Here is a 27,383-nt window from a genome sequence, read left to right as displayed (position 1 = left end):
GTTGTCCTGCAAGAGTGCAGGTATGCAGGGAGAACCATTTCGAGCCCTCTTTATGTCACTAGTACATTTTTGTCTTGTGTCTCTGTTGCAGTGACGATGTACCCCAACACCAGGAAGGGTTGTCTGTACTGCGGGAGAACCTGGACTTGGTGCGCTTTATCGTCAGTGTGGCACAACAGAAGATCCAGCAAGTCTGCGACAAGGGGCACACAGATGGCAGTGAGGGAAGTAACAAGGACAAACTGTACAAGTACTGCTGCAACATGGCCAGGTAGGCTTGGTTCGGTCTCATGCTGGAGTTTAGTTTAGACCTGAAATTTGCAGCTTTATTTGGGAAAGATGTCAAATTTGCTTCTTATCGCTTCTCTTCTGTGAGATTCACTACCGGACTTTGCTAAATGTTATCTTGATTGGTGCCCATTGAGGGTGTTACCATAGACAGTTCAATTTGTAGTCTGCTGCAGGCCCCAGATTTCTAACCTATTGATAGACCGGAAAACCTTCAAAAGAACCATTATAACATTTGACCCAACTTCATTAAGTTGTTCTTGTGCATGCAGAGTTCTCCTGCGAAAGTTCACCAGCGACTTGCAGGCACATGGAGAGGATGGAAGGAGGAGCAAGGTAAAGCCCCTGTCACACATTTAAGACCTTCCCACAACTTGACTCCACCAACTAAGGTCGGCACTGGGTTGGGAGTAGCCTGGAATCCATCTTACTCTAGCTCCAGTGTGCACATCCAAGCAGATATGCCTTTTCCGATTTTTTTTTTTTTCAAAATTTATGGTTGGCTGGCGCAGAGGACTTTTAAAGACTAAGTAGTAGTCAACCTTGCCAACCAACTCCCAACTACAGATGACCTTGCTCACGACAAACTCCCAACCATGGTATAGAGAAGGTTGGGAGGCCATAGTCGGCTATGCGTGACAGAGGCTGAAGGTATCTCTACTATATGACAAGCTTTTCAATATCTAAAAGTTTGCTTGATTTTAGCATGACATGAAATTACTGTCCCTGTGGTTTTAGTGATGTATACATATACAACAATGTACACTTTGGTTTGCTACCAGGAGGAGCACTAAAATGAAAGTTTGTTTTGATTACTGACAGGACAATTATAGCAATTATAACATGTTGCTTATGGGACTCTTGCCATTGTAGTACCATCTATTAACATTTAACAAGATGTAAACAAGTTGCCTAGTACTTCAGTGAAAAGTTTCATCAGGTTGGAAAATCACTGTATAACATAAGTTCTTTGTACACAACCAATGAGTTAATACATGTACCTAACTGACATTTCAGTGACCATCTGTCACCTTCCTCGGAGCAATACTGATGGTCACCGAAGCATTGACTACATATTAACTCATTGGTTGAATGGTTGTGTACAAAAACTGTGTTATCCAAGTTGCGTAGTGCTATTTCACTAATGTCTGTTAACCTGACTGTATGTGAAAGGCCCTTTCGTTTCTTTAATTCTTGCAATGAAAGTGGTGGAAAAAGCATCTGTCATAGAAGGCAAAAGATTCATTTATCATTCTTGTCTTCCCCGCCCCAGGGTAAGGCAGTCAGTGCCATGTGTCTGGAGGGATTCTGCACCATTGTCAACATCATCTGCAGCAGGTATCCTGACCAGGTGGCAGCCTTCCTGACACAGATAGGTCTGTATGTGCATTGTACACCTGTCTATTGTTCTACAGTTTGTAGTTAGCCTCCAGCACCAAACATTGTACATTGGCAACTTGTACCAGTTCCAATATGGAGCACTAATGCACCCACCCATAGAAGTCTACTTTCAAAACTGTGTTATGACAGGAAATAAAAATGTCGATACAGAAGACAGCCTGCTCTATGAGACAAAATCCAAACTTTCATGCAGATTCATTAGCAGTAGAATGTAGGGATCTTGATTTAATTTCGTTGATGCTTTTAAAATAACTTAATGTTCAATTTAACATTGTTTAACCTTCTCCCTGCTGCCAAACTCAATAACCAACACAAATCCGGTGCCAAATGGCTACCTTATAACTTATAGCTATAGCAGGCTGAAGGTCAAAGTGTTTTGTGTTTATAGAACCAGGAGGTGATGATGTTGAAGAGGAGGAGGAGGCAGTCACCAACATGGATGACCAGGAGAGAGTCAACTTCCACATCAAGAGGTTCCAGGTAGGGATGAAGGTTTTGTTTTTATCAACATTTTGCCTTTCAAGAAAGGAGGCAGCACCTAAATGCTGCAAGGGTCAAACACCATAGGACAGCAGCAACAGCAGTCCTGACAACAGACCACTAGTGTGCGAAGTGTGGACGTCTGTGCACCTCAAGTTTTGGACTCAGAAGCCATATGAGGTCACTTCTGACGTGAATGAGAAACACTGACAGTCATCTTTGACTTCAAAGGACTATCAAGAGCATTTGAAATACTGACTGCCCAAGACTGCTAGAGCTATTCCAGAAAAGCAATTAATCAGAAGATACATGTAGTACAATGAAAATAGAAACGTGGGTTGGGCTCCAGTAGTTATATTTTTAGCCTGAGCTCCTTGTAGGTAGAAAGTACAAAGAGCCTACCTTACATTGTATGTACATGTAGCACATTAATTTTATGATGCTGTATCTTTCACAGCGAATGGTGGTGAATATTGTGACATCATCAGATGATGACGTCAGCCCACGTGACGCAGTGCAGCTGGTGAACGTTATCTCACTGTTGTCGCGGCATCTGCCACCTGACAGCGACCACCTGATACAGCTGCATGCCTGGGTTAACCGGCTGTGTGCCGAGCAGAATGTTGGTAGGTTTTGTTTCAGTGCAAGGAATTCGTCCCTAAGCAAATTTTAGGTTGCCCAGTTATTATCATTACAGTGGATGAAGCAATTGTTGCTTTATGGAGTGCCAAACATCTTTGAAAAGGAAATAAGAAAATTACACTTCCTTGTTTATAGAAAACGACACTTCCTTGTGTATAGAAATTGATGAGTAGGCAATCTTGTAATGTCTGTTGATAGAGTTGTTGACAGACAATACTGGTTGATTCTCCCCAGATGACAGTGGCATGACCAAGGCCCTGCTGTCCCTGCTGTTCAGCCTGACAGCGCAGACCTCCACCAGCCTGACTGTCCTGAGGGACCTGGCGCAGGACGTGCACAGTCAGATGGGGGACATCGACCAGGTATGGAACCTGCTTCACAGCTACATCAGTGACACCGGGGCATCAAATGAGCAGTTTTAAAAACTGTTAAAAAAACTTCGCATAACAAATTTTGCATAGTACGTTCACTGTAATTAACTGCTATGATGGCCACACCAGATACAGTATGTAAGCAGGCATCAGTGTTTTCACACTTGCACCATCCAGATATAAATTCAACTGTCATTTGATTTTGAATAGAGGCCCTGCCATCTTTAATGATGACGAATGATGTTTTAAATACCAAGTAACATGACATTGTGCATCTGTACTGCTGATGTTTTATATCCTGCCAACCCAAATTCCCCACATTTTCTGTTATTTTTTTAAAATGTTCCTGATGGTTGCCGTCCCTCCCTCCCCAGGACGTGGAGGTGGAGGACCAGACCCAGTTTGCGCTGGTGACCCCGCGCACGGCGCCGCCCGTCCTGGCCCTGGTGCTGGGGCAGGTGGACAGGGTGCTGGAGGAGGTGGACTGGGTCATCGGGAAGATGAAGGCTGAACTGTCAGGGGGCGGTGCTGCAGCTGAGGGTATGTTACCGATGATCTTCAAACAATTGCAGCAGTTTTATTTTTAATGGTTTGCTAGACACTAAATTTAGAAACTGTTGGGTACCAAAGTTTCTTATTCACTTCACAGATGCCCCTTCCCAAGGCCCCACCCAGAGAGAGGGGCATGAGAAGTCGGTGTGTGTGAGGCTGGGCACACTGGTGACAGTGTACCACGAGCTGGTGCAGTCTGCTATTCCCATGGGCGCCAGTGTGGAAGCTCTGCTCAAGTCTCTCGTCAAGCTATACAATAACCTCACACTACTGGCCAAATACGTAAGTCACTGGACAGTAATGTACGCTCTTGGCAGTAATGCTTTACACATGTCATAGTACTGATGACTTCATTTTGCAAAGAACTGTTACGCTCTCTTCGTATATTTGTTTTGAAAGAGTTTTTCACAAGAAAAAACCCTGTCCAATTCATTTGCATGTGATTCAAGAGTCTCATTTTCCTATGACATAAATTACAAATAAAGAGGGCTCGAAATGACAGTCACCTGTCACCTGTTATGTCAATACTTGCACAACTGTGATAAATCTCAATAGATACTTGAACCCGATGAAACTATTCACAGACCTTTCCAATGCAGTATTTCTCATCGTTCTGTAACAATTTTTAAACCTTGAAACTTTTGTGTGCCCTGTAGTACTTGGCCATGTACAGCCAGCGAGTGGGCCACCTGTCCCCCAGGTTTGAGAAGCTGGTGAAGCTGTCGGGAACACACCTGTCCCAGCAGGCCTACGCTCTCATCACATACATACAGGTGGAGCTCGCACATCAGACAGTTTACTCAAGCTTTACATCAACAACCATATTGACACAGACCCTCACAACTTGCACATTCTTTATCCTGAGAAGTACAGATCATCAGATCTTTTGGAAATATTCTTGAAAAATATGTAGATGTCAAGTTATTGCTCTCGAGATCTTTCTTCTTACTTGGTTTGTTGATGTTGCACCCTGCAAGAAAGTACAGCCGCAGATCTAGAGACTTAAGTGGTTTTGGTGTTGTTATGTTGTAAAATGAATTGTTAGAAAAGTGTATACTTTAGAGAAGTATGACTGGTATCTCACTAAATAGTACTTCTGACATTGCAGGCTGCCCAGAATGAAAAGCTGGCTCAGCGTGACCAGCAGAAGGGGAAAGGAGGGAAGAAAAAGGACAAGACATCATCAGATGCAGTAGGACAGGCCAGGAAGGTACATCTAATAAACAAACCACATTCCCACAGAAAGTTAGGGTATGCAGATCAATAAATGTGCTGCAAAAAAGCAGTTAATACATTGTAAAACCTTAACATTTTGTGATGAAACATTTTGTGTTTCATCCTCACAGGTGTAAGAAGATGAAGCTTATGTGTACTGTTTGTCCTTGTAATATCTCTAAACCATTTAAAACCTTGTTGACAGACCAACCAACCAATCAACTTCCAGTAACCAACCAGTAAAGTTACTGGGGACTGAACACTTTGTTAGTGAAAGACAATCAGACTTGACTCCCTGCTACCTTGCCCATGACCAATACAAATTTGCTGCCTTCTAAGCACCTATCAGCTATCTTAGCAGGCTGAAGTTTAAAGAGGGTCTAACATGAAACATCAACAGTTTGATGTAGGTTTGATATTTAATCACATTTATCTTTAAACATTTAACACTGAAGAGGAAAGGGTCACTCAAATCCAAGGACACTTAGAGATATTTGGGGATAACCAAGGAATGGGTCATTAATTGGCCTAAAGCTCAGAGCACATGCACGGCCAATGACACAGCCAATTAAGCCAAGTAAGTGTCTTAATCGCCATGACGAACAAAGGAAGTGTTCATATCACCATAACGTTAAAACAGACAGTTGACACCAATTTGTGCACAATTTCAAGTCCTTAAAATGAGAAAGCAGTTGACCATTGAATAGTCCTGACCTGGACGTTTCCAGGAGAGGCTACAGTCGGGACCTGGCTGCGACCAGGGCAGGCTCACTACGCCAATAAAACTTCACAAAGGAGTTCGACCTCCGACATTTGTTGTGAACAATGCGTCATCGTCACATTAATACCACTCGGTGCTCTCTCAGGCCCAGGTGCTGCGTGAGACCAAGTCCATCCCTGTCCTCGTCTTCGCCATCGAGCAGTACGAGCGCTACCTCATCCAGCTGACCAAGAAGTCAAAGGTCAACCTGATGGAACACATGAAGATGAGCACATCGCGGGATTTCCGCATCAACACAGCAGCCGTGCAGATGGCACTGCAAGAGGAGGAGGAGTCTAGCTCAGAGGAGGTCAGAACATAGATTACATGCCATGGGATTGATTGGAAGGTCATGCTCAAAGGATGATGGCAAACAATCAAACTAAAAGCACATGTCGCATCTACATGTATATGATATACACAGAAAAGTACATATTGAAGTAACTGTAATTAGTACAGTCAGTACCGGTAAACTTGATGTCTTGAACACACTTCTCTGAAATTGTGTGCTCAAAAGTGTGGCACTTCTCTTATGTACATGTACTTGAAATGTGCCCTCAAAGTCCTGCTCTCTTTACTTTGAAATACCACTTCGAGATTAACTAATAATAATTGTTTTATTATATGAGGTACATGTACATAGATGTAGTTGATGCAGTTGTGTCTATTTGTACATGCATTAAGCTTCAGGAATTGTTTTTAACCAGTGAATCAAGTCTAACTGCCATCGTTTTATCATTGCATCCTATACAACTGTAGAGTTGTTAAGTTCTTCTTTGTTTCTATGTTCACCTCAGGAGAAGGAGGGGTCTGATCATGGCAGTGATGGTGAAGCCAATGAACAGGAAAACCGAGGCCCCCCAGCAAAAAAGGCTAAAACTGCAGCAGGGAAACTGTCCAAAGGGAAGGGGGCCAAGGCAAAGAAAGGACTTGCAGAAAGCAACGATTGATACAGATGTATAGCAAAAAGCAACTATGTCAAAGGAACTTGACAATGTGTCACATGTCTGTAGTGTGCCTTATTATGTCAGTAAATACTACATGACCAGACTGCCTTTTACAGTCGAGTGGTAGATCTATGAATTACCAACTTATTCTAACCATTTTATTTGTTATGTCAGTTTTGTTCAGATATGCATGTATAACGTATCCACATTTATTTCTAAAACCCACTATATATGAAATAAGATTATATTCACCAAATATCATAACTCATGAACAGGATATGATATTGCAATCTTTTATGTTGATAAGTCTTATCATTAACTTAAGCATGCACCAGAAGATGAACTGTGTTTTTATTACTTGATATTATGACATTACTAATAAAAAGTATTGTTGCCTCACAGCCTTGTGTTGAAAGTGTGACATTTTCTTAACAAAATGGAGTAAATTAAACATACTGTACAAATGTAGCACACCATATGTTTTTTCTACATCACTTTGCTGGTACTCTTGTAAGGTAAGCAATATTTTCAAAAACTTGCCAGTTTTAATGTCCATTTCATTTCAGTTTTAAGTTTTTTGCTCTTTACCTGTCAGTGACATTATTATATTTCTTCCATTCAAGTATTGATCGTTGCATCGCGAGATTCTATTTATTTTGATGGACATGTTTGTTGTATCTTGAACTCATTTGTCCACCTCTTATATTTACTAGACAAATCATGCTTTGATGTACCAAAACCAGCCAACTCAGAACGCTTCTTATTGCTGTCCAACCCATTGTAAGTAAAGCTTTTGTTACTACCGTCTTTCAGATGTCATCTGAGGATCTAGCAGAAATCCCAGGAACTATTTTCATCTGGTGCATTGTAAGTTACTACGTAAATGCACATGCAGCACAAATGACTCAAAGGGAATTTTTCGAAAGGATAAGTGGTCGGTCGGTCAGTCAGTGCAAAGACTCAGATTCCATTTTAAAAGGAGGGTTGCTTTGACAATTTTTGCTATTTTACTCATCCTTCATTTTACTTACATTTGATTGATACTATCTCCCTTGAATGGAACTTCATTATCATCACACATCCCTTGATTTTAGACCTGACCTGTGGGCTGATCGGGCATATGCTATAATAATAGTCAGCAAATTGACTGAGCATTAAGAAGAAGAAGAAGATCGTATTTAAACTGAATGGCAAAATGGTCTCATGATTTGTTTATAAACCATACTTTAGCGTGTAGATATCACAAATCAGTGTTATCACCCTCAAACAGAACAAACGAAACATGGGATTACACCCTTTGATTCACAATTGTATGAATTATAGATATTCCATATTATAAATTCATCTCGACCTGTTGGACGATGGCTCGTAATTTTACAATTTGGTTTCATCGTAAGTTAAACTACTGTGATTTCAAAGACTTACAGAAGTGTGATGGATAAAGAATAGATGAACAAATACGTGTAAACCATAAATATTTGTAAAATTGGTTATGAAGTACACATAAAGGTGACATAATATATATAATGCACAGTCAAAGGAATTTCTTTCCTTTATATCTATCTCATCAAAATTAACTATAAACAAAAATCTCATAAGAAACACTTTCCATATTTGTACATGTACTGGTAAACATAACTGCAAACAAAAAATGCCAAGGATGTCAGCAAATAACATAATTAGTTACATGTACATTCTGGCTCTAATGAGCGCTATAGTCAGTGCACTTGTTCATTCTTGCACCTATTCTTGGCTGTCAATGACCTCTTGTATCACACCTCTTGCCTGTGGAGGAGGGAAGGATGTAAAAAGATCATAAGGAAAGTTTCTGTGAGTACCCCTTATTAGCCATCATAACAATCATAATAACAATGCACATTTTTTAATTGATATTCATAGTCATAACTGAATAAAAACATAGATATTAAGGGCTATTGTGCCATGGTAATTAAAACACTAAAGATGACAATTCAACTATACTATGTGATAGATTTTTAGAAAGGCCACACACCCAGTAATAATTAAAACATCTGTGTAATTCCTTTTTGGCCAACGTAGGGACAAAAGCATGATTTAAAAACAAGTTTACCCTTTAAGTTTGCACCCTCTCTACCAAAAGATCAGGTATTTTCCACAATTTTTATACATTTCATACATGCAGAAAAAATGAGTAGATTGTTTAAATTTTACTTATAGCTTTTCCTACATGAGCCCCAGTTACACATTCAGGACCTTCCACCACTTTGTTCAATAACTAACCAAAGTTGATGCCTGGTTACAGGAGTAGCCTCTGGTTGCTCCTCTGATTGCATCCAAGCAGAATACAACCACTACTTACTCCCAGCCATGGTCTGCTATGTATGTGTGACAGGCTTTATTCAATCACCTTCGTTGCAAACTTACCCAAACAAAGAACGTAGCTGCCCCAGCGCTGACGTCCTGAATCTGCCCCACATTGAAGTCCTCCAACAGCCGCTTGGCCCTCATGGCCGTCTCCAACCGTGTGTCCGCAGGGTTGTGGAGCCCAACCCTCCTCTTTAACCCTTCACGTCCAGTCTTACCCATCAGTGCCTGCAGATTCTGCCAATTCTGAATCAAAAGAAGTGTAAAACAGTGCAAATAAGTACTTTATGATTGCCCTTCTACATTCACTACATATTTAAATATTATACACAAATTGTACCTGACATATATTACGCTCTTCAAGATCTGCCTCTTATAGTCATCAGAAGACTGAGTGAGCATTTTTCTTGCTTTTCATTTTGTGCTATCCAACGAAAATGATATGGGTATAGTAAAAGAAAAGTCTAACTTAAGTTATCTGTTCACCCGTAAATGTCTCATACCAGTGTTTCTGATTCCTTGACCCCCAGCAGCAGGTAGGTGGCAACCATTACCTGGTGTACCTGGCAAAAGGGACAGATGAGCAGAACATCAGCAAACGTCTTTAATATGTCAGAGCAAATTGAAACCATGGTACCATGCAATTTCCTCCACAAACTTGAAGTGAATAATACATGTATATCCATAAATTTTTCATTCGTATTGGTAAATAGCATTGTACATTAACTGTATTCAATGTTTCAGGTGACTTCAATGCTACAGCTGAGTATGTAGATTACAATTGTTCTTTCAATTTCATATCTTACTAGCTGTGGAGGGTGGCTGTAGTTCCTTATCTCCGATACAGTAGCTTGGTTCATCTGCAACACCTGCAAGGTAAAGATGAAAATGCCATGATGTGTAAATGTACAAAAGTGTGATGTGGCATAATGGTTACACTGTTTGGCCGAGAGTTAAGAGGTTCTGGGTCCAAACCCAACTTGCCTTGATGCTTGGAAAGGTTTTTTTCACAAATTTCCTCAATTCATGCACTCGGGAAAATGAGTACCTTGTGTCGAGGGACTTCCCTCCAATAGGACACCTCAAACACGTTAAAGAACACACCACACTTATCGAAAAGAGTAGGGTCCTTCCCAGTGTGATGGTTCATAACCTCACAGTCCTATGGCTAAAACTGGGACAGTTACTGTCGTATTGAGGTCACTGAACCCTTTTCCTTACCGCATGCCTTAACTTCTCCAGCCTCTTTATCTTCTCAGCCTGTTTCAGCAGATGTCCAATGTGTTCAGCCACCACCCTCCTCTCCTCAGCTGCCCTCCTCGCCAGCTCCAGCCTTCTTGGTCTCAGAGGATCCTTCACACCAGTCTGGAAAGGATATTTCAGGTCTAGTCTCATGTTTTTGACCAAATTGTATCAAACTCCACTATATTACGATTGTGATCGATGATGTTTACTTTTTATAAGACAATGCAATTTCAGAATCTGGTCCTACGATCAATCTAGTGTGGTGGCTGAATCTTCCATAGCACCCCAACAAGGGTGAGCTTTTAAGAAAAGTTTGCCTACCATTGCTCATGGGTAATAAGATTCAGCTCAGATGCGACAATGAGCATCTGATAAGTGCTCTATTGCCCACTTCACGCTTCCACTGTACTGTGCTCTCTACATCAATGATTGTATTGAGATTTTTCTCCAATTCCACATGATGTTTTGCCCCAAACAGTGTCTCACTTTTGAATTCCTGGGTGCATGTATGTGCAACATTAATGTTTACCTTGATAGGTTTCAAGGCTGTTTTACCAGCCATGTTGATTGCCCGTTCAGCAGTCAAGACGGCCTCATCCAGCTTGCTTTGGTTGCGTTCACCAATGGTATTTGTCAAGTCTGAAAGGAGGAACAATCATTAGACCACCCCAGTAAGGGCTTTTCATGGATGTCACGAGGCTTATTATCCTGCCCTATCAACCCTAAGCGGTCCATACATCTCTGTAAGGACCTGAGAAATATGTCTATAGTCTGCTCTACTTTGAGTTGATATGTTAGGTTGGGAAAATTTTACATTGAATTTTCAATGTAACTTTTCAGAACACCTTATCTACAGGCCACTCCATGCTTATTGATTTTGGAGTTACATGTTCAGATCTTTTCTGTACCAAACTGCATGATATTTGAAACATTAGATGAAAAATGATTATGAGTTAAGATAGATGATGAATTTAAACACTTTACCTACCCTGCTGTGCCTGAATCACAGAGATCAACCCCTCTGATTCCTGCAGGAGACCTGTATCATCAGTTAAGTTGGCACTGCAGAAATCTCTTACTGTAGATGCCATTTCTAAAATGTTCTGTGTTTGTATTGATGCTCCCAACCTGTCTAGGATAGGGGCCTCAACTGTAAAGGAAAGAAAAAACAGTCTTGAACTTTTCGGTCAGCTTTTTTATCTCTTGTCTGATGTATATCAATTTATTGATAATGATACTGATACTGATAGATAATGAAAGCGTTCCATTATTTCATTTGACATTTCTCCCGCATTCTACACTTTTTCACCATGGCACCAAACTGTTTTTTTACAATTTACTAATGAAAGGGCATACTTCTCATTCTCTCCTCCACTCTTTGTGCCTCCTCTTCCTCCAGTCTTCGTCTTTCTTCTTCCTCCAGCTTTTTCCGCTCCTCCTCTCTCTTCTGACGCTTTTCTTCTTTTCTCCTCCTCCTTTCTTCCTTAAGCTTTTCCTCTTTTCTTTTTCTTTCCCCCCTCAGTCTTGCTTCCTCTTGTAGATTATTACCTTCTTCATTCAGTCTATCCCTCTCACTTGACTGGCCAATGTCCTCCTCCCCTTGCCAGGCAACCAGATGTTTTGGTGAGTTTTCATCTGACATCTGTACAGGGCAAAATCAAAACTAGCAAATGGAAAATACATACTGCAAAAAAATGCAAACAGACAGACCAAAAACAATACCCATTGACACCATGACCTGGAATGTCAAGTCTGATAAATGACTAGTTCTCCCACCTCTGACCTGCACTTCCTGACACTCAAACAAGTCTGGCCTTTTTTAGTCATCTCCCAATCACTTCCTGTCACTCTACTGACAGTGCATTCAAATAATTACAAACACACATCAACCAAAACAAAGTGACACACCATGAAAAATAAACTCTGTAAAAGGATGATGCACTATGCTAAAAATGTTAGCAATATATTGCATCAACAGCTCCATTGTATTCATCGCCTTATAAATGAATATACAAATTTCAGCAGCCACTTCACAATTTCCAGATCAAAAAACAGAGAAATTGTTACAATGATAAGTGTTTGTAATACCAGATGGTAGTTAACTGCTTTTATAAAGTTTAACCTTAATACAGTTGATAAGCATGATCAGGATATGAACACACTACACGCCACCCTGTGCGCCACTCGTCAAATCTGCACCGAGTGTGTGATGAGTTGCGTTAACTTACCTTGCGAGCCACAAATGTGGTAGTTTTGTCTCGCGATGTGGTCTGTAAGGGTGGGAGAGGAGACCGCCAGGCATTGTTCTTTTGTACAACTCCCCTTTCAACATCAGTTGTCTGGAGATTGAAGGATGCACAGTCATATGTTAGTTATTTGCATCTATTCATTAGACATATATTCCTGTCACAAAAATATGTCTTGAGTTCTTATATGCAGGACTGATACAGATTCTTCATGAGATTATACTAAATGTGCAATGCTTCTACATTGTGTTAATGTTGTTCTCCACATATCAAATATATAATATACTATTAGCGAGAAAGAGAAAGCACCTAACTCTTAACAGCTATCCTGGTATCAAATCTAGCCACACCAAATTTATCATACATCTTAGATGATTTTGAAAATGTTGATATAGCCTTACCCAGATTTGGTTGTCATCACAGCTCGCTGGTGCCACTCTCCTCGTGGCCCTAGATGGTGGTCGTAGTTTCCCATTCTTGCATGCAATGAACACTAAGATAATTATTATTCCTGTAGCAATTACAAGTAGTAATCCTAAAGCCCCAATAATTCCATACAGGATGTGAAGGACCTGCTCAGTCTGAGCTTGGAGACTTTTAAGTTCTTGTTGCCACGCTGCAACTAAAGAAGTTGTACTTTCTGCTGTGGTGTCACTTGTACTAAAACGTGCCGTGGGTTGGGTAGTACGTCTACTTGTGGTGGCAGTTGTACCGGAAAGTGTAGTTGATTGTACTTTACTTCCAGTTGTGGTGGCAGTTGTACTGTGACGTGTAGTCGGCTGTGTTGTACTTCCACTTGTGGTCGCAGTTGTGCCGGAAAGTGTAGTCGGCTGTGCTGTACTTCCGCTTGTGGTCTCATTTGTACTGTAAGGTGTAGTTGGCTGTGTTGTACTTTCACTGGTGGTCTTGGCTGTAGTTTGAATTGTAGTTGGCTGTGGAATACTTTCGCTTGTAGTCTCAGTTGTACCGTGAAGTGTAGTTGGCTGTGTTGTAGTTGGCTGTGTTGTACTTCCACTCACGGACTCAGTTCTACTGGACAGTGTACTTGGCTGTGTTGTACTTCCACTTGTAATTGTGGTCTCAGTTGTACTGTAAGGTGTAGTTGGCTGTGCTGTACTTCCACTTGTGGTCTCAGTTGTACTGGGAAGTGTAGTTGGCTGTGTTGTACTTCCACTTGTGGTCTCAGGTGTACTGTGAAGTGTATTTGGCTGTGTTGTACTTCTACTTGTGGTCTCAGTTGTACTGGGGAGTGTAGTTGGATGTGTTGTACTTCCACTTGCGGTGTCAGTTGTACTGGGGAGTGTAGTTGGATGTGTTGTACTTCCACTTGCGGTGTCAGTTGTACTGTAAAGTGTAGCTGGTTGTGTTGTACTTCCACTTGTGGTCTCAGTTGTACTGTGAGGTGTAGTTGGCTGTGTTGTACTTCCACTCGTGGACTCAGTTGTACTGGACAGTGTACTTGTCTGTGATGTACTTCCACTTGTGGTCTTAGTTGTACTGGAAAGTGTAGTTGGCTGTGCTGTACTTCCACTTGCGGTCTCAGTTGTACTGAAAATTGTAGTTGGCTGTGTTGTACTTCCACTTGTGGTCTCAGTTGAACTTTGAGGTGTAGTTGGCTGTGTTGTAGTACCACTTGTCGTCTCAGTTATACTGTGAGTTGTAGTTGGCTGTGTTGTACTTCCACTTGTGGTCTCAGTTGTACTGTAAGGTGTAGTTGGTTGTGTTCTTCCACTTGTGGGCCCAGTTGTAATATAAGGTGTAGTTGGCTGTGTTGTCTCAGTTGTACCGTGATGTGTAGTTGGCTGTGATGTACTTCCAGTCATGGTCTCAGTTGTACTGTAAAGTGTAGTTGGCGCTGTTGTACTTCCACTTGTGGTCTCAGTTATACGATGAGGTGTAGTTGGCTGTGTTGTACTTCCACTAGTGGCCTCAGTTGTACTATGAAGTGTAGTTGGCTGTGTTGTACTTCCGCTTGTGGTCTCAGTTGTACTGTGAGGTGTAGTTAGCTGTGTTGTAGTTCCACTAGTGGCCTCAGTTGTACTATGAAGTGTAGTTGGCTGTGTTGTACTTCCACTTGTGGTCTCAGTTGTGCTATAAAGTGTAGTTGGCTCTGTTATACTTCCACTTGTGGTCTCAGTTGTGCTTGAAAGTGTAGTTGGCGCTGTTGTACTTCCACTAGTGGTCTCAGTTGTGTTCGAAAGTGTAGTTGGCGCTGTTGTAGTTCCAGTTGTGGTCTCAGTTGTGCTGTAAAGTGTAGTTGGCGCTGTTGTACTTCCACTAGTGGCCTCAATTGTACTATAAAGTGTAGTTGGCTGTGTTGTACTTCCACCTGTGGTCTCAGTTGTACTGTAAAGTGAGGTTGGCTGTGTTGTACTTCCGCTTGTGGTCTCAGTTGTACTGTAGAGTGTAGTTGGCTGTGTTGTACTTCCACTAGTGGCCTCAATTGTACTATAAAGTGTAGTTGGCTGTGTTGTACTTCCACTAGTGGCCTCAATTGTACTATAAAGTGTAGTTGGCTGTGTTGTACTTCTGCTTGTGGTCTCAGTTGTACTGTAGAGTGTAGTTGGCTGTGTTGTACTTCCACTTGTGGTCTCAGTCGTACTGTGAGTTGTAGTTGGCTGTGTTGTACTACCACTTGTGGTCTCAGTTGTGCTCAAAAGTGTAGTTGGCGCTGTTGTACTTCCACTTGTGGTCTCAGTTGTGCTCGAAAGTGTAGTTGGCGCTGTTGTAGTTCCACTTGTGGTCTTAGTTGTACTGTAAAGTGTAGTTTGCTGTGCTGTACTTCCACTTGTGGTCTTGACTGTAGTTTGTCGTGTAGTTGGCTGTGTTGTACTGCCACTAGTGGCCTCAATTGTACTATAAAGTGTAGTTGGTTGAGTTGTACTTCCACTAGTGGTCTCAGTTGTGCTGTAAAGTGTTGTTGGCTGTGTTGTACTTCCACTTGTGCTCTTGACTGTAGTTTGTCGTGTAGTTGGCTGTGTTGTACTTCCACTAGTGGCCTCAATTGTACCATAAAGTGTAGTTGGCTGTGTTGTACTTCCACCTGTGGTCTCAGTTCTACTGTAAAGTGTGGTTGGCTGTGTTGTACTTCCACTTGTGATCTCAGTTGTACTGTAAAGTGTGGTTGGCTGTGTTGTACTTCCACTAGTGGCCTCAATTGTACTATTAAGTGTAGTTGGCTGTGTTGTACTTCCACTTGTGGTCTCAGTTGTACTGTAGAGTGTAGTTGGCGCTGTTGTACTTCCACTTGTGGTCTCAATTGTACTGTGAGTTGTTGTTGGCTGTGTTGTACTACCACTTGTGGTCTCAGTTGTGCTATAAAGTGTAGTTGGCTGTGTTGTACTTCCACTAGTGGCCTCAATTGTACTATGAAGTGTAGTTGGCTGTGTTGTACTTCCGCTTGTGGTCTCAGTTGTACTGTGAGGTGTAGTTAGCTGTGTTGTAGTTCCACTAGTGGCCTCAGTTGTACTATGAAGTGTAGTTGGCTGTGTTGTACTTCCACTTGTGGTCTCAGTTGTGCTCGAAAGTGTAGTTGGCGCTGTTATACTTCCACTTGTGGTCTCAGTTGTGCTCGAAAGTGTAGTTGGCGCTGTTGTACTTCCACTAGTGGTCTCAGTTGTGCTCGAAAGTGTAGTTGGCGCTGTTGTAGTTCCAGTTGTGGTCTCAGTTATGCTGTAAAGTGTAGTTGGCTGTGTTGTACTTCCACTAGTGGCCTCAATTGTACTATAAAGTTTAGTTGGCTGTGTTGTACTTCCACCTGTGGTCTCAGTTGTACTGTAAAGTGAGGTTGGCTGTGTTGTACTGCCGCTTGTGGTCTCAGTTGTACTGTAGAGTGTAGTTGGCTGTGTTGTACTTCCACTAGTGGCCTCAATTGTACTATAAAGTGTAGTTGGCTGTGTTGTACTTCCACTAGTGGCCTCAATTGTACTATAAAGTGTAGTTGGCTGTGTTGTACTTCTGCTTGTGGTCTCAGTTGTACTGTAGAGTGTAGTTGGCTGTGTTGTACTTCCACTTGTGGTCTCAGTTGTACTGTGAGTTGTAGTTGGCTGTGTTGTACTACCACTTGTGGTCTCAGTTGTGCTCGAAAGTGTAGTTGGCGCTGTTGTACTTCCACTTGTGGTCTCAGTTGTGCTCCAAAGTGTAGTTGGCGCTGTTGTAGTTCCACTTGTGGTCTCAGTTGTACTGTAAAGTGTAGTTTGCTGTGCTGTACTTCCACTTGTGGTCTTGACTGTAGTTTGTCGTGTAGTTGGCTGTGTTGTACTGCCACTAGTGGCCTCAATTGTACTATAAAGTGTAGTTGGTTGAGTTGTACTTCCACTAGTGGTCTCAGTTGTGCTGTAAAGTGTTGTTGGCTGTGTTGTACTTCCACTTGTGGTCTTGACTGTAGTTTGTCGTGTAGTTGGCTGTGTTGTACTTCCACTAGTGGCCTCAATTGTACCATAAAGTGTAGTTGGCTGTGTTGTACTTCCACCTGTGGTCTCAGTTCTACTGTAAAGTGTGGTTGGCTGTGTTGTACTTCCACTTGTGATCTCAGTTGTACTGTAAAGTGTGGTTGGCTGTGTTGTACTTCCACTAGTGGCCTCAATTGTACTATAAAGTGTAGTTGGCTGTGTTGTACTTCCACTTGTGGTCTCAGTTGTACTGTAGAGTGTAGTTGGCGCTGTTGTACTTCCACTTGTGGTCTCAATTGTACTGTGAGTTGTTGTTGGCTGTGTTGTACTACCACTTGTGGTCTCAGTTATGCTATAAAGTGTATTTGGCTGTGTTGTACTTCCACTTGTCGTCTGAGTTGTACTGTAAAGTGTAGTTGGCTGTGTTGTACTTACAGTTGTGGTCTCAGTTGTACTTTGAGGTGTAGTTGGCTGTGTTGTACTTCCACTTGTGGTCTCAGTTGTACTTTGAAGTGTTGTTGGCTGTGTTGTACTACCACTTGTTGTCTCAGTTATACTGTGAGGTGTAGTTGGCTGAGTTGTACTTCCACTTGTGGTCTCAGTTGTACTTTGAGGTGTAGTTGGCTGTGTTGTACTACCACTTGTCGTCTCAGTTATACTGTGAGGTGTAGTTGGCTGTGTTGTTCTTCCACTTGTAGTCCCAGTTGTACTGGAAAGTGTAGTTGGTTGAGTTGTACTTCCACCAGTGGCCTCAGTTGTACTGGAAAGTGTAGTTGGCTGTGTTGTACTTCCACTTGTGGTCTCAGTTGAACTTTGAGGTGTAGTTGGCTGTGTTGTAGTACCACTTGTCGTCTCAGTTATACTGTGAGTTGTAGTTGGCTGTGTTGTACTTCCACTTGTGGTACCAGTTGTACTGTGAGTTGTTGTTGGTTGTGTTGTACTTCCACTAGTGGCCTCAGTTATACTAGAAAGTGCAGTTGGCTGTGTCGTACTTCTACTTGTGGTCTCAGTTGTACTGTAAGGCTTGGTTGGCTGTGTTGTACTTCCACTTGTCTGGACCGTAGTTTGACGTGTGGTCTCAGTTGTACTGGAAAGTGTAGTTGGCTGTGTTGTACTTCCACTTGTGGTCTCAGTTGTACTGTGAGTTGTAGTTGGATGTGTTGTACTCCCAATTGTGGTCTCAGTTGTACTGAAAATTGTAGTTGGCTGTGCTGTACTTCCAATTGTGGTCTCAGTTGTACTGTAAGGCTTGGTTGGCTGTGTTGTACTTCCACTTGTCTGGACCGTAGTTTGACGTGTGGTCTCAGTTGTACTGGAAAGTGTAGTTGGCGCTGTTGTAGTTCCACTTGTGGTCTTAGTTGTACTGTAAAGTGTAGTTGGCTGTGTTGTACTTACAGTTGTGGTCTCAGTTGTACTGTAAGGCGTAGTTGGCTGTGTTGTACTTACAGTTGTGGTCTCAGTTGTACTGTAAGGCGTAGTTGGCTGTGTGGTACTTCCACTTGTGGCTTCCGCTGTACTGTGAAGTGTAGTTGGCTGTGTTGTACTTCCACTTGTGGTCTCAGTTGTACTGTGAGTTGTAGTTGGCTGTGTTGAACTTCCACTTGTGGCCCCAGTTGTACTGGAAAGCGTAGTTGGCTGTGCTGTAGTTCCACTTGTGGTCTCAGTTGTACTTTGAGGTGTAGTTGGCTGTGTTGTACTTCCACTTGTAGTCTCAGTTGTACTGGAAAGTGTAGTTGGCTGTGTTGTACTTCCACTTGTGGTCTCAGTTGTACTGTAAGGCGTAGTTGGCTGTGTGGTACTTCCACTTGTGGCTTCCGCTCTACTGTGAAGTGTAGTTGGCTGTGTTGTACTTCCACTTGTGGTCTCAGTTGTACTGTGAGTTGTAGTTGGCTGTGTTGTACTTCCACTTGTGGCCCCAGTTGTACTGGAAAGCGTAGTTGGCTGTGCTGTACTTCCACTAGTGACCTCAGTTGTACTATAAAGTGTGGTTGGCTGTGTTGTACTTCCACTTGTAGTCTGGACCGTAGTTTGACGTGTGGTCTCAGTTGTACTGGAAAGTGTAGTTGGCGCTGTTGTACTTCCACTTGTGGTCTCAGTTGTACTGTAAAGTGTAGTTGGCTGTGTTGTACTTCCAATTGTGGTCTCAGCTGTACTGTGGGGTGTAGTTGGCTGTGTTGTACTTCCACTTGTGGTCTCAGTTGAACTGGAAAGCGTAGTGTGCTGTGTTGTACTTCCACTCGTGGTCTCAGTTGTACTGTAAGGTGTACTTGGCGGTGTTGTAATTACACTTGTGGTCTCAGTTGTACTGTGAGTTGTAGTTGGCTGTGTTGTACTTCCACTTGTGGCTTCCGCTCTACTGTGAAGTGTATTTGGCTGTGTTGTACTTCCACTTGTAGTCTCAGTTGTACTGGAAAGAGTAGTTGGTTGTGTTGTACTTTCACTTGTGGTCTCAGTTGTACTGTGAGTTGTAGTTGGCTGTGTTGTACTTCCACTTGTGGTCTCAGTTGTAATGTAAGGCGTAGTTGGCTGTGTTGTACTTCCACTTGTGGCTTCCGCTGTACTGCGAAGTGTAGTTGGATGTGTTGTACTTCCACTTGTAGTCGGAACCGTAGTTTTGTGTGTGGTCTCAGTTGTACTTTGAGGTGTAGTTGGCTGTCTTGAACTTCCACTTGTGGTCTTAGTTGTACCCGAAAGTGTAGTTGGCACTGTTGTTCTTCCAATTGTGGTCACAGTTGTACTGTAAGGTGTACTTTGCCGTGTTGTACTTCCACTCATGGTCTTAGTTGTACTGTAAGGTGTAGTTGGCTGTGTTGTACTGCCACTTGTGGTATCAGTTGTACTGTGAGGCGTAGTTGGCTGTGTTGTACTTCCACCTGTAGTCTCAGTTGTACTGTAAAGTGTTGATGGTTGTGTCGTACTTCCACTCATGGTCTCGGTTGTACTGTAAACTGTAGTTTGTTGTGTTGTACTTCCACTTGTGGTCTCGGCTGTAGTTGACTTTGTTGTACTACCACTTGTGGTCTCAGTTGTACTGGAAAATGTAGTTGGCTGTGTTGTACTTCCACTTGTGGTCTCAGTTGTACTTTGAGGTGTAGTTGGCTGTGTTGTACTTCCACTTGTGGTCTCAGTTGTACTGTGAGGTGTAGTTGGCTGTGTTGTACTCCCACTTGTGGTCTCAGTTGTACTGTAAAGTGTTGATGGTTGTGTCGTACTTCCACTCATGGTCTCGGTTGTACTGTAAACTGTAGTTGGTTGTGTTGTACTTCCACTTGTGGTTTCAGTTGTACTTTGAGGTGTAGTTGGCTGTGTTGTACTCCCACTTGTGGTCTCAGTTGTACTGTAAAGTGTTGATGGTTGTGTCGTACTTCCACTCATGGTCTCGGTTGTACTGTAAACTGTAGTTGGTTGTGTTGTACTTCCACTTGTGGTCTCAGTTGTACTGTAAAGTGTAGTTGGTTGTGTTGTACTTCCACTTGTGGTCTCGGCTGTAGTTGACTTTGTTGTACTACCACTTGTGGTCTCAGTTGTACTGGAAAGTGTAGTTGGCTGTGTTGTACTTCCACTTGTGGTCTCAGATGTACTGGAAAGTGTAGTTGGCTGTGTTGTACTCCCACTTGTAGTCGTACTTGTTCCTTCTGGAGGTTTTTAGAAAAAACGACATAATGTTTAGGCGTATAGCGTTGTATTGTCTACCACTGCCTAAATTAGTCAACATATACGTGGCCGTCAACGTTCTCAGCCCTATCCCCATGTATTATCTGCCAAGGTAGAATAGCCTGACTTTGACTACAGACCTGCCGTTTGTGTTTTCATGCCTACATCATATGTCCTGTGGAGACCCAGGGTCGATTACGACTAAAACTACGCACTTTTTAAACGAACGCAGTGCCTCATGCATAGTCTTCTTAACTTAGCAACGCCTTTGACCCGACTAAAGTCACTGAGAGAGCGGCTAAGGGAGTAAAAAAGTAACGGATAATAATGAACCATACTTCATCCTAGATTACGAAGAAGTGATATGTTACAGCAAAATTGAGCCAGCGCTATGACTAAACACGTAATCGGTATGACCGTATGTACTGCTATGAAGTCGACGTAAAAAGACATGAAGTGTGCTCTACATATTCATTTCAGGTGATACACTAGGAATGGTTTGCTGAAACAAAGTAACGTTACTAGTATTTGTACTTACCACGCGGCAGTACCACCAAGATGAAACACAAGCAAATCCGCGTAGTTTCCATTTCGTCTCTGGACTCTTAGATATCGTAATGTTTCAACGTCATGTTCCCCGGCGTTTGGCCTTAAAGCTCCGCGTACGCATCACTGACCTTGAATGTGTGAAGTTACAAGAGCAGAAAAACAACGCGTTCGGGAGCGTTGCAAAATCTTACATTGTCTTCTCAACATGATTTCATTTTCGATAACTCTTGTGTGACAACGTTTCCATTGTATGGCCGGCCACAAAGGTAATCGCAGCGCGCTTGGCTGGTTATGCTGTCGATTGTGTCAATTTTTGCTTTATTTTGTTGCAACGACAAGACTAATTTCACTTAAGGTATAGGTAGAAGTAGTGGACAAGGCCTTCGCGATCGTGAAAATATTTACACCTATCCCTCTTTTTTTGTCGCCGTTGTTGACTTACGTGAGTTGATGATCAGTTTTGTTTTACAAAATATTCCGTATGTTGGCTATGGTTGTGTTTTTTCCTTCAAAATCTGAAAACCTCAACTGTGAGTGGCTGCAGAATTCGAACTATTTTAATTCCTTCGTCGATTAAACACCACGACGTGCCCCATCATGAACCGTGTAACAGACTGCCTTCCTATAACAAAATGCCGCATGCCTTTAGAATGGTGTTCTTTGCAATGTAAACAGTTTCAAGGCAACTGGAGAATTAAGCAATCAGAGAATATTTGTGTTCAAAAGAATGTCCTTTTCTTCTAAGCAAAAGGGGGTAAAAGGACCGTAGCTCTTATTTCTCACAATTGGGAGAGTGGTACATTTCTGAAGGCTGTATTTTTCAGCCCAGTGAAACTGTACACGTCATGTTTCCATGGTTTGCGGATATATGATATAACTGAAGCAAGCAAGGCCAGATACATTTGTACTACTACTTCTACTGCCAGTCAGACTAAGGTAAATACTGCGCAAAAAGAGAAGATACGGTTTAAAATGTTCAGAAAGGAACAGTTCATGGATATCGACAAGTAACAGTTCAGAGTTAATTTCCAGAGGTTGGTTTGGTTGGGTCTGCTGCATGCCGTCTGTGTCTTCTTTCGTATTCCTGGTTTCCCAGTTTCTGTGAACCGCTTCGTCGCCTTCCCTCACTACTGTGCGCCATCCTGCCCGGTCGTTCGCCAGCGTCTCCAGCTGCCGATGCCCGCCAGGCAAAGGCTCCGTTTTACCGTGTCCTAAAAACCCAGTCGCGATCGACCACAGAGCCTTGTCCATGTTTTTTATCTCCATGAAAAATGGAGATATAGTTTTGGGTGTGTCTGTTTGTCTGTCTGTTTGTCTGTCTGTTTGTGTTTCCGGACTACTGTAGTCAGCATAACTCAAGAACCTCTTGATGGATTACGATGATATTTGGTATGTGCGCAGGTAACAGATAGATTTGTGTGTTGCCCCTTACTTCCTCTTTATCTTACTTCGACGCATGTAACAGACGTCAAAGCAAAATCTCCTTCTGTCCTTAATCGTTTGAGTCACCTTTACGTAGCAAGGTGTTCGCGAAATATTTTGCCTTTGGGCGTTCCTCCGTCCTTGGGCTGCCACAACTACGCAAAGTATTCGTGCCCTCTTATTATATGGGTTGTTCACCGCGTTACGGCACAAAGGAATCACTGATCTGTGTAGATCTACAGCAAAGGCCGACCAGTGAAAACTGGGATTGAACAGGGATCGGTAACTTGCGTATGGACAGGATTCATTTACGCACACTCCCCAACACACCCAGTTTGGTCTATATAAATTTGCTTCACGAAAGGGGACAGACAGACGACAGTACCTCGGCCCTCTGTTAAACTTTGTGTGATCCAACAGTTGTTTTCTGCGTTGTGTTCATCGAATCTAACCTCTTCGACAGCGCATTATCACATCAAAAGCCCGAGTTTTTTGGGCTACATTGGTTCTTGTGGAAACGTTTCTAAACTAAAGGAATATTCGAACTGACGAAAGTGGGAAGGTGAGTGAAATATTTCTTCTCAAACGGACACTGTACAGGAATAATGTCGTGAACGATTTAGAGACCAAACTAGCCTGAGTGCCAGCCTTTTAAGCTTCCGTACGCTACCCAAGCTCCGCTCCTTGGCAGCGGAGCTTGGGTAGCGTAGCGGAGTTAGGGTAGCGGACGGAAGCTAAAAAGGCTGGCACTCAGGCTAAGAACAAACAGTTCATTGCGTAGAAATATTCAGTAATTGACTGTATCTAGAGTTGGGAATTCTTCAAATTATCGTTCTCAAATTCACGGTTCAAGAACCGAAATTTGCACAAGGAGGCAGTCACCAACAGTCGAATTTGAAGCGACGGAATTTTTGACATTTTTCCACAACGTTGACGAACCCTCCCCATCTTCCTTGTTTATGGGTATGACCATGGTCTGACTTAACAATTGCATTATTATGGGGTAAAAAAAATCATATCGAAAATGCGATGTTAATAGATAACATGCATATCATATACGGCGAATTGGCATACGAGTTAAGAAAATCATTTAATTAGCAGTTGTTTGGAAAACATTCTCTTGACACGGCTTAAATCTGTACGTGCAACTAGCGTTGTGACGTACCCGTCGGGCCATGGTGGTCGGACCTGGGCGGCACTCTCCCTGTAGAGCGTGAAATTGCCATGGTTATCTGATTTTGTCAAGTAGAAATCAAAGTAGAAAAACTCAGTTTTGTCTTATTTTATTCACTTTTTATTATTTTTTCTCTGGAAACGTTTCTTGTTGTTTTCGATCATTAAAAAAAACAGTTCAATGACGAAGCTTGCGACTCACATGTGTACAGTATTTCAATCATCTGAACATTTTGTAACTCTAATCACTAGTATACGTAATGTCATGCACATACCCCACGGACTAGTCATGTAAAAGACTTAACTTGTTCTAGACAAAAGCACTCAGACACGCAAAGGCTGACATGACATGACCTGAGGGCAGGCATTGAATGCGACTATCTTATCTGACGTCATGGTTGAACACAAGCATGCGCATATGACAGAAAACCTCCACAGGTCATGGCAACTTTACATTTCGAAAATTGCACCTTCATGATGTCACCAAATGACGTCGTAGAGTTATCGCCTTGATATAACAAATAAGCTTTACACTTTACAAAAACTTTCGACCCACAGGGGTGAAGGGTGATTTAAAGGTGTGCCTCTATTCACGTCTGTGCAGGTAATTACACGAGAACAGCAACATTAGTGTCCGACAGGCTTCCTTCCGACGCCGCCAGACGGTCACAGTCTAAGTACCCGACTTCTCCCGAGCGCGAGACGACGGTCAACTAGGACTTCACTTCTAAAGCACAAGATGGTGTCGACAACCATGTTCCGGACGACCATCTCCGTACTTCTTCTCCTACAAGTGGCAGTCTGCGTCCGGGCACAAAACTGCACGGTACAGTGCACCACTTGTGCGACTGACATAGACGTCCTGTCCGGTAACGTTGAGTTTAACGTTGCAGAATGTACACAACAGTGCGAGCAGAGTCTGGAAGACGCAACCATGTGGAAGCTTTGTCGTAGCATGTAAGTCAGCCAAGTTCTCTTTTTTTTTGCATTTTAACATATATCAACGATAATAATATCACATTTCTTCTTGAAGGTAAATATACTTGTACATCAACTCCTGAACAAAATCAATGGTGAACAGTCTATAAGTAAGATCAGATCGCATAAGCTAGACAGCTAAACACCGGGCATACAGCAGGTCTCACAGATTTGAAAAGATAGACAACACATAGAATACTTTTCACATCAGTTCACACCGCGACGTTAACGATTTTGGCAGATTTATTTTCGACAGATTATTAACAGGTCGTAAAACATGCATTTTGTCGTAAAATCTTGACTAATTGGCATTAGAAACCCATGCATTAGCTGAACGTCGCCTGTAGTGGTTGCAAGGACGGTGTTATTTTCTCGGACAGTCTGAAAACACTAAATTGCTACTTAGTTCTACCTGGGCTAGAATATCCAGACTAGTAAAAAGATAACTAGCATAAAAATCAGTTCATTAATATATACCAATAGTAATCTCTTAAATTACATGTTATGATAAATCATATTTGTTCCAAAGGGCTGTATGGACAAGAATGGATGATCCTTCCGAAGAGTTAAGAAGCACACTGAAGTGGCAGCACGTCCTTGCCATCGTGGTGTGCATCGTCCTCATCGCCTTCTGTATCACCGCTGCCGTCCTGGTCTACTGTGTGGGCTGTCGGAACCGCAGGTTAGTAGTTACGTGCTGCTCATATTCCGGCGGGATTTTAACATACGATAGTGTACTCTTGGTAAGTCTAAGACCATCGCAAGAGATCTAGACACTTTTATCATTCAGTGGTGCGGCTTGTAGTTAAGTTTAAACTACGCTTTCGGCTGACGCTTTTCGTTCAAACTGCACAGGTAACGTTACATTCCATTATCAGTGACAGCGAGAAAAAGCTACGCTCCAAGCAGAGGTTGAATGGGCAGATCGTCACCGTTTTATCATATGCCGGGTTTTTTTTTCGCTAGCCCATTGAATGGGCTAGCAAAAAAGAAAACGGCATATGATAAAACGGTGACGATCTGTTGGGTTAGCGAAAAAGAAAACGGCATATGATAAAACGGTGACGATCTGCCCATTCAACCTCTGCTTGGAGAGTAAGAAAAAGCAGAGGCACTCAGTTCACAGTTTAAACGTGTATTTAAAGAGGAAGACACCACAGACATGCCAACTCTCGGAGAGCCTTGTACCCCTCCCATGGGAGATTTTTCTTAATGGTGTCAAAAAATGGTCTGAATCCATCTAAAGCATCTGGACCAGACCAAATACCACATTGGTTCCACAAAATGACAGTCAGCGAAATAGCACATGTATTAACCAATATTTTCCCACGGATTTTCCAATGGATTTAGAACCAAGCGATCCACAAAAATACAGCTTATATTAACAGTACACAACATACTAGTAGCTGGCGCACAGTTCTAGGACCATTACAGTTCTAGGACCATTACTCTTCCTCTAGATCTTGTACATTAACGACTGGGCACACCAGCTTGATTCAAATGTGAGGTTTTCTGCCGATGACTGCCTATTATATATAGAGTTATCTACACAGAATGACTCACATCCTTTTCAAGAAGATCTGAACGCAAAGCAAAGCAAATGGCTCATGCAGTTTAATCCCGAAAAATGTTACATCGGGCACATAACAGACAAACGAACCCCCAATGTAATCACCTACTAGTTCTGTGGACAGGCTCTAGCAGCAGCAAAAAGCCACCCATACGCGCCGCGTGCCAAGGAGGTTAAAATTTATTTTATCATCCTTGGAAGGGCGGTTATACAGATACAGATAACTGTATTTCAGTATCTCTTAAGAAACACATACAGCAAAAAAAGTCAGCAATATTCATCTATCTAATGAGTCTTTGGTTCTCTTGCAGTAAAACGCCTACAGACGAGCCCCGCCGGTGCTCCTACAGCAGGGAGCCCACCAGATCTAGAACAGACGAGGCGGACACAGCGCATCCAGTGTAACTCAGCAGTCCTCACCGCGCAAAACGTGATGCCAACACAAGATTGAAAATGAACTGTTGTTATGGACATGTTACAAGAGAATCTTCATAAGATTCTACATGTTCATCGCATTTATCTGATATCGAACCCCAAATTCTAAAGGTCATCATCCGATTCGACGGCCTCGTTCGTAGCCCAGAAAAGAAATGAAGTAGCACTTGCTACCGTACACTAACTCAAAGACCAGCCAGTATTCTTAAGACTTTTATAAGTAAGCGCTTTAGTTGCTGTGTATTTATTGATTCTTTAACGCGCATCAAACCAAAAGTGTACATAATAGCTTGGCAGGAGAGTGACAGTCATCTTTTTATCAACCTTTGTTGTCCCTATGTATTTATTACTGATTCGTCGACCAAATTACGGCAAATAGTTATGATTATAATCATATTTATAATTGAAATACAAGCTGTAGTTACTCCACTTTATACAGGGTATTATGTAGATCCAATGAGATAAAGGAGCAACTGAAATAAGCAAGCCGTTATACTTGAGAAAGTGTTATTGTTGGTTGGTGTATTTTTGTGATTATGACTTATATAGGTAGAGGTATACAATACCATGTACAATTAACCCAAGTTATGACTTACGAATTACGCAAAATTTTCGCCGCCGATTACGAATTACGTTAAATTCTCAGAGCTGATTACGAATTACGTTAAATCATGAGGCTTCCCAACCGACTTCAACACTTTGCGCAAGATTCGACTATTTA

General features: G+C 42.3%; 3 protein-coding genes and 1 long non-coding RNA gene across 4 annotated transcripts in view; 2 read left to right on the top strand and 2 right to left on the bottom strand.

The window, feature by feature from the left end:
* Positions 1 to 7,057, top strand: part of LOC136430674 (Fanconi anemia group I protein-like) — a 34,416-nt gene extending 27,359 nt beyond the window's left edge. The window contains exons 24-35 of the mRNA XM_066421470.1: positions 92 to 271; positions 561 to 624; positions 1,562 to 1,664; positions 2,078 to 2,169; positions 2,627 to 2,795; positions 3,046 to 3,173; positions 3,557 to 3,722; positions 3,832 to 4,016; positions 4,391 to 4,507; positions 4,843 to 4,944; positions 5,816 to 6,019; positions 6,507 to 7,057. Of these exons, the coding sequence (XP_066277567.1) occupies positions 92 to 271; positions 561 to 624; positions 1,562 to 1,664; positions 2,078 to 2,169; positions 2,627 to 2,795; positions 3,046 to 3,173; positions 3,557 to 3,722; positions 3,832 to 4,016; positions 4,391 to 4,507; positions 4,843 to 4,944; positions 5,816 to 6,019; positions 6,507 to 6,659 (1,663 nt within the window). The 3' untranslated portion in view covers positions 6,660 to 7,057. The remainder of the gene's footprint in view (positions 1 to 91; positions 272 to 560; positions 625 to 1,561; positions 1,665 to 2,077; positions 2,170 to 2,626; positions 2,796 to 3,045; positions 3,174 to 3,556; positions 3,723 to 3,831; positions 4,017 to 4,390; positions 4,508 to 4,842; positions 4,945 to 5,815; positions 6,020 to 6,506) is intronic.
* Positions 6,992 to 19,809, bottom strand: LOC136429424 (mucin-2-like). Its single transcript, XM_066419255.1, has 10 exons — positions 12,892 to 19,809; positions 12,473 to 12,583; positions 11,601 to 11,886; positions 11,233 to 11,394; positions 10,774 to 10,883; positions 10,221 to 10,364; positions 9,806 to 9,868; positions 9,503 to 9,562; positions 9,060 to 9,245; positions 6,992 to 8,441 (listed from the first exon to the last, which is right to left on the bottom strand). Exons 1-10 carry the CDS (start codon positions 19,807 to 19,809, stop codon positions 8,400 to 8,402), a joined length of 8,082 nt encoding a protein of 2,693 aa, XP_066275352.1. The 3' UTR covers positions 6,992 to 8,399.
* A 581-nt stretch (positions 19,810 to 20,390) lies between these two features.
* Positions 20,391 to 21,433, bottom strand: LOC136430673 (uncharacterized). Its single transcript, XR_010754921.1, has 2 exons — positions 21,074 to 21,433; positions 20,391 to 20,516 (listed from the first exon to the last, which is right to left on the bottom strand). It is a non-coding gene; the product is annotated as an uncharacterized lncRNA (long non-coding RNA).
* Positions 21,434 to 22,760: 1,327 nt separating this feature from the next.
* LOC136430672 (uncharacterized) lies at positions 22,761 to 27,383 on the top strand. The gene is made up of 4 exons (XM_066421468.1): positions 22,761 to 23,068; positions 24,284 to 24,636; positions 25,187 to 25,339; positions 26,539 to 27,383. The coding sequence occupies exons 2-4, from the start codon at positions 24,419 to 24,421 to the stop codon at positions 26,630 to 26,632; spliced, it is 465 nt and encodes a 154-aa protein (XP_066277565.1). The 5' UTR covers positions 22,761 to 23,068; positions 24,284 to 24,418; the 3' UTR covers positions 26,633 to 27,383.

The sequence above is a fragment of the Branchiostoma lanceolatum genome, chromosome 3 (assembly GCF_035083965.1).
Source record: "Branchiostoma lanceolatum isolate klBraLanc5 chromosome 3, klBraLanc5.hap2, whole genome shotgun sequence".
In the NCBI taxonomy this organism is placed as follows: domain Eukaryota; kingdom Metazoa; phylum Chordata; class Leptocardii; order Amphioxiformes; family Branchiostomatidae; genus Branchiostoma; species Branchiostoma lanceolatum.
The sequence above is the reverse complement of the archived record's forward strand: the minus strand, read 5'-3'. Positions and strand labels throughout refer to the sequence as shown.

Excerpts from the sequence above, each read along its gene's own strand:
- LOC136429424 (XM_066419255.1), bottom strand. The coding sequence starts at position 19,809 with ATGAGTGGAAGTACGACACAACCATCAACACTTTACAGTACAACTGAG. Across the intron at positions 12,584-12,891 it reads GTGATGACAACCAAATCTGG|ACAACTGATGTTGAAAGGGG; the intron begins GTAAGGCTATAT and ends TTCAATCTCCAG. Across the intron at positions 9,246-9,502 it reads TCAAGGAATCAGAAACACTG|AATTGGCAGAATCTGCAGGC; the intron begins GTATGAGACATT and ends CTTTTGATTCAG.
- LOC136430672 (XM_066421468.1), top strand. The coding sequence starts at position 24,419 with ATGGTGTCGACAACCATGTTCCGGACGACCATCTCCGTACTTCTTCTC. Across the intron at positions 24,637-25,186 it reads TGGAAGCTTTGTCGTAGCAT|GGCTGTATGGACAAGAATGG; the intron begins GTAAGTCAGCCA and ends TTTGTTCCAAAG. Across the intron at positions 25,340-26,538 it reads GTGGGCTGTCGGAACCGCAG|TAAAACGCCTACAGACGAGC; the intron begins GTTAGTAGTTAC and ends GTTCTCTTGCAG.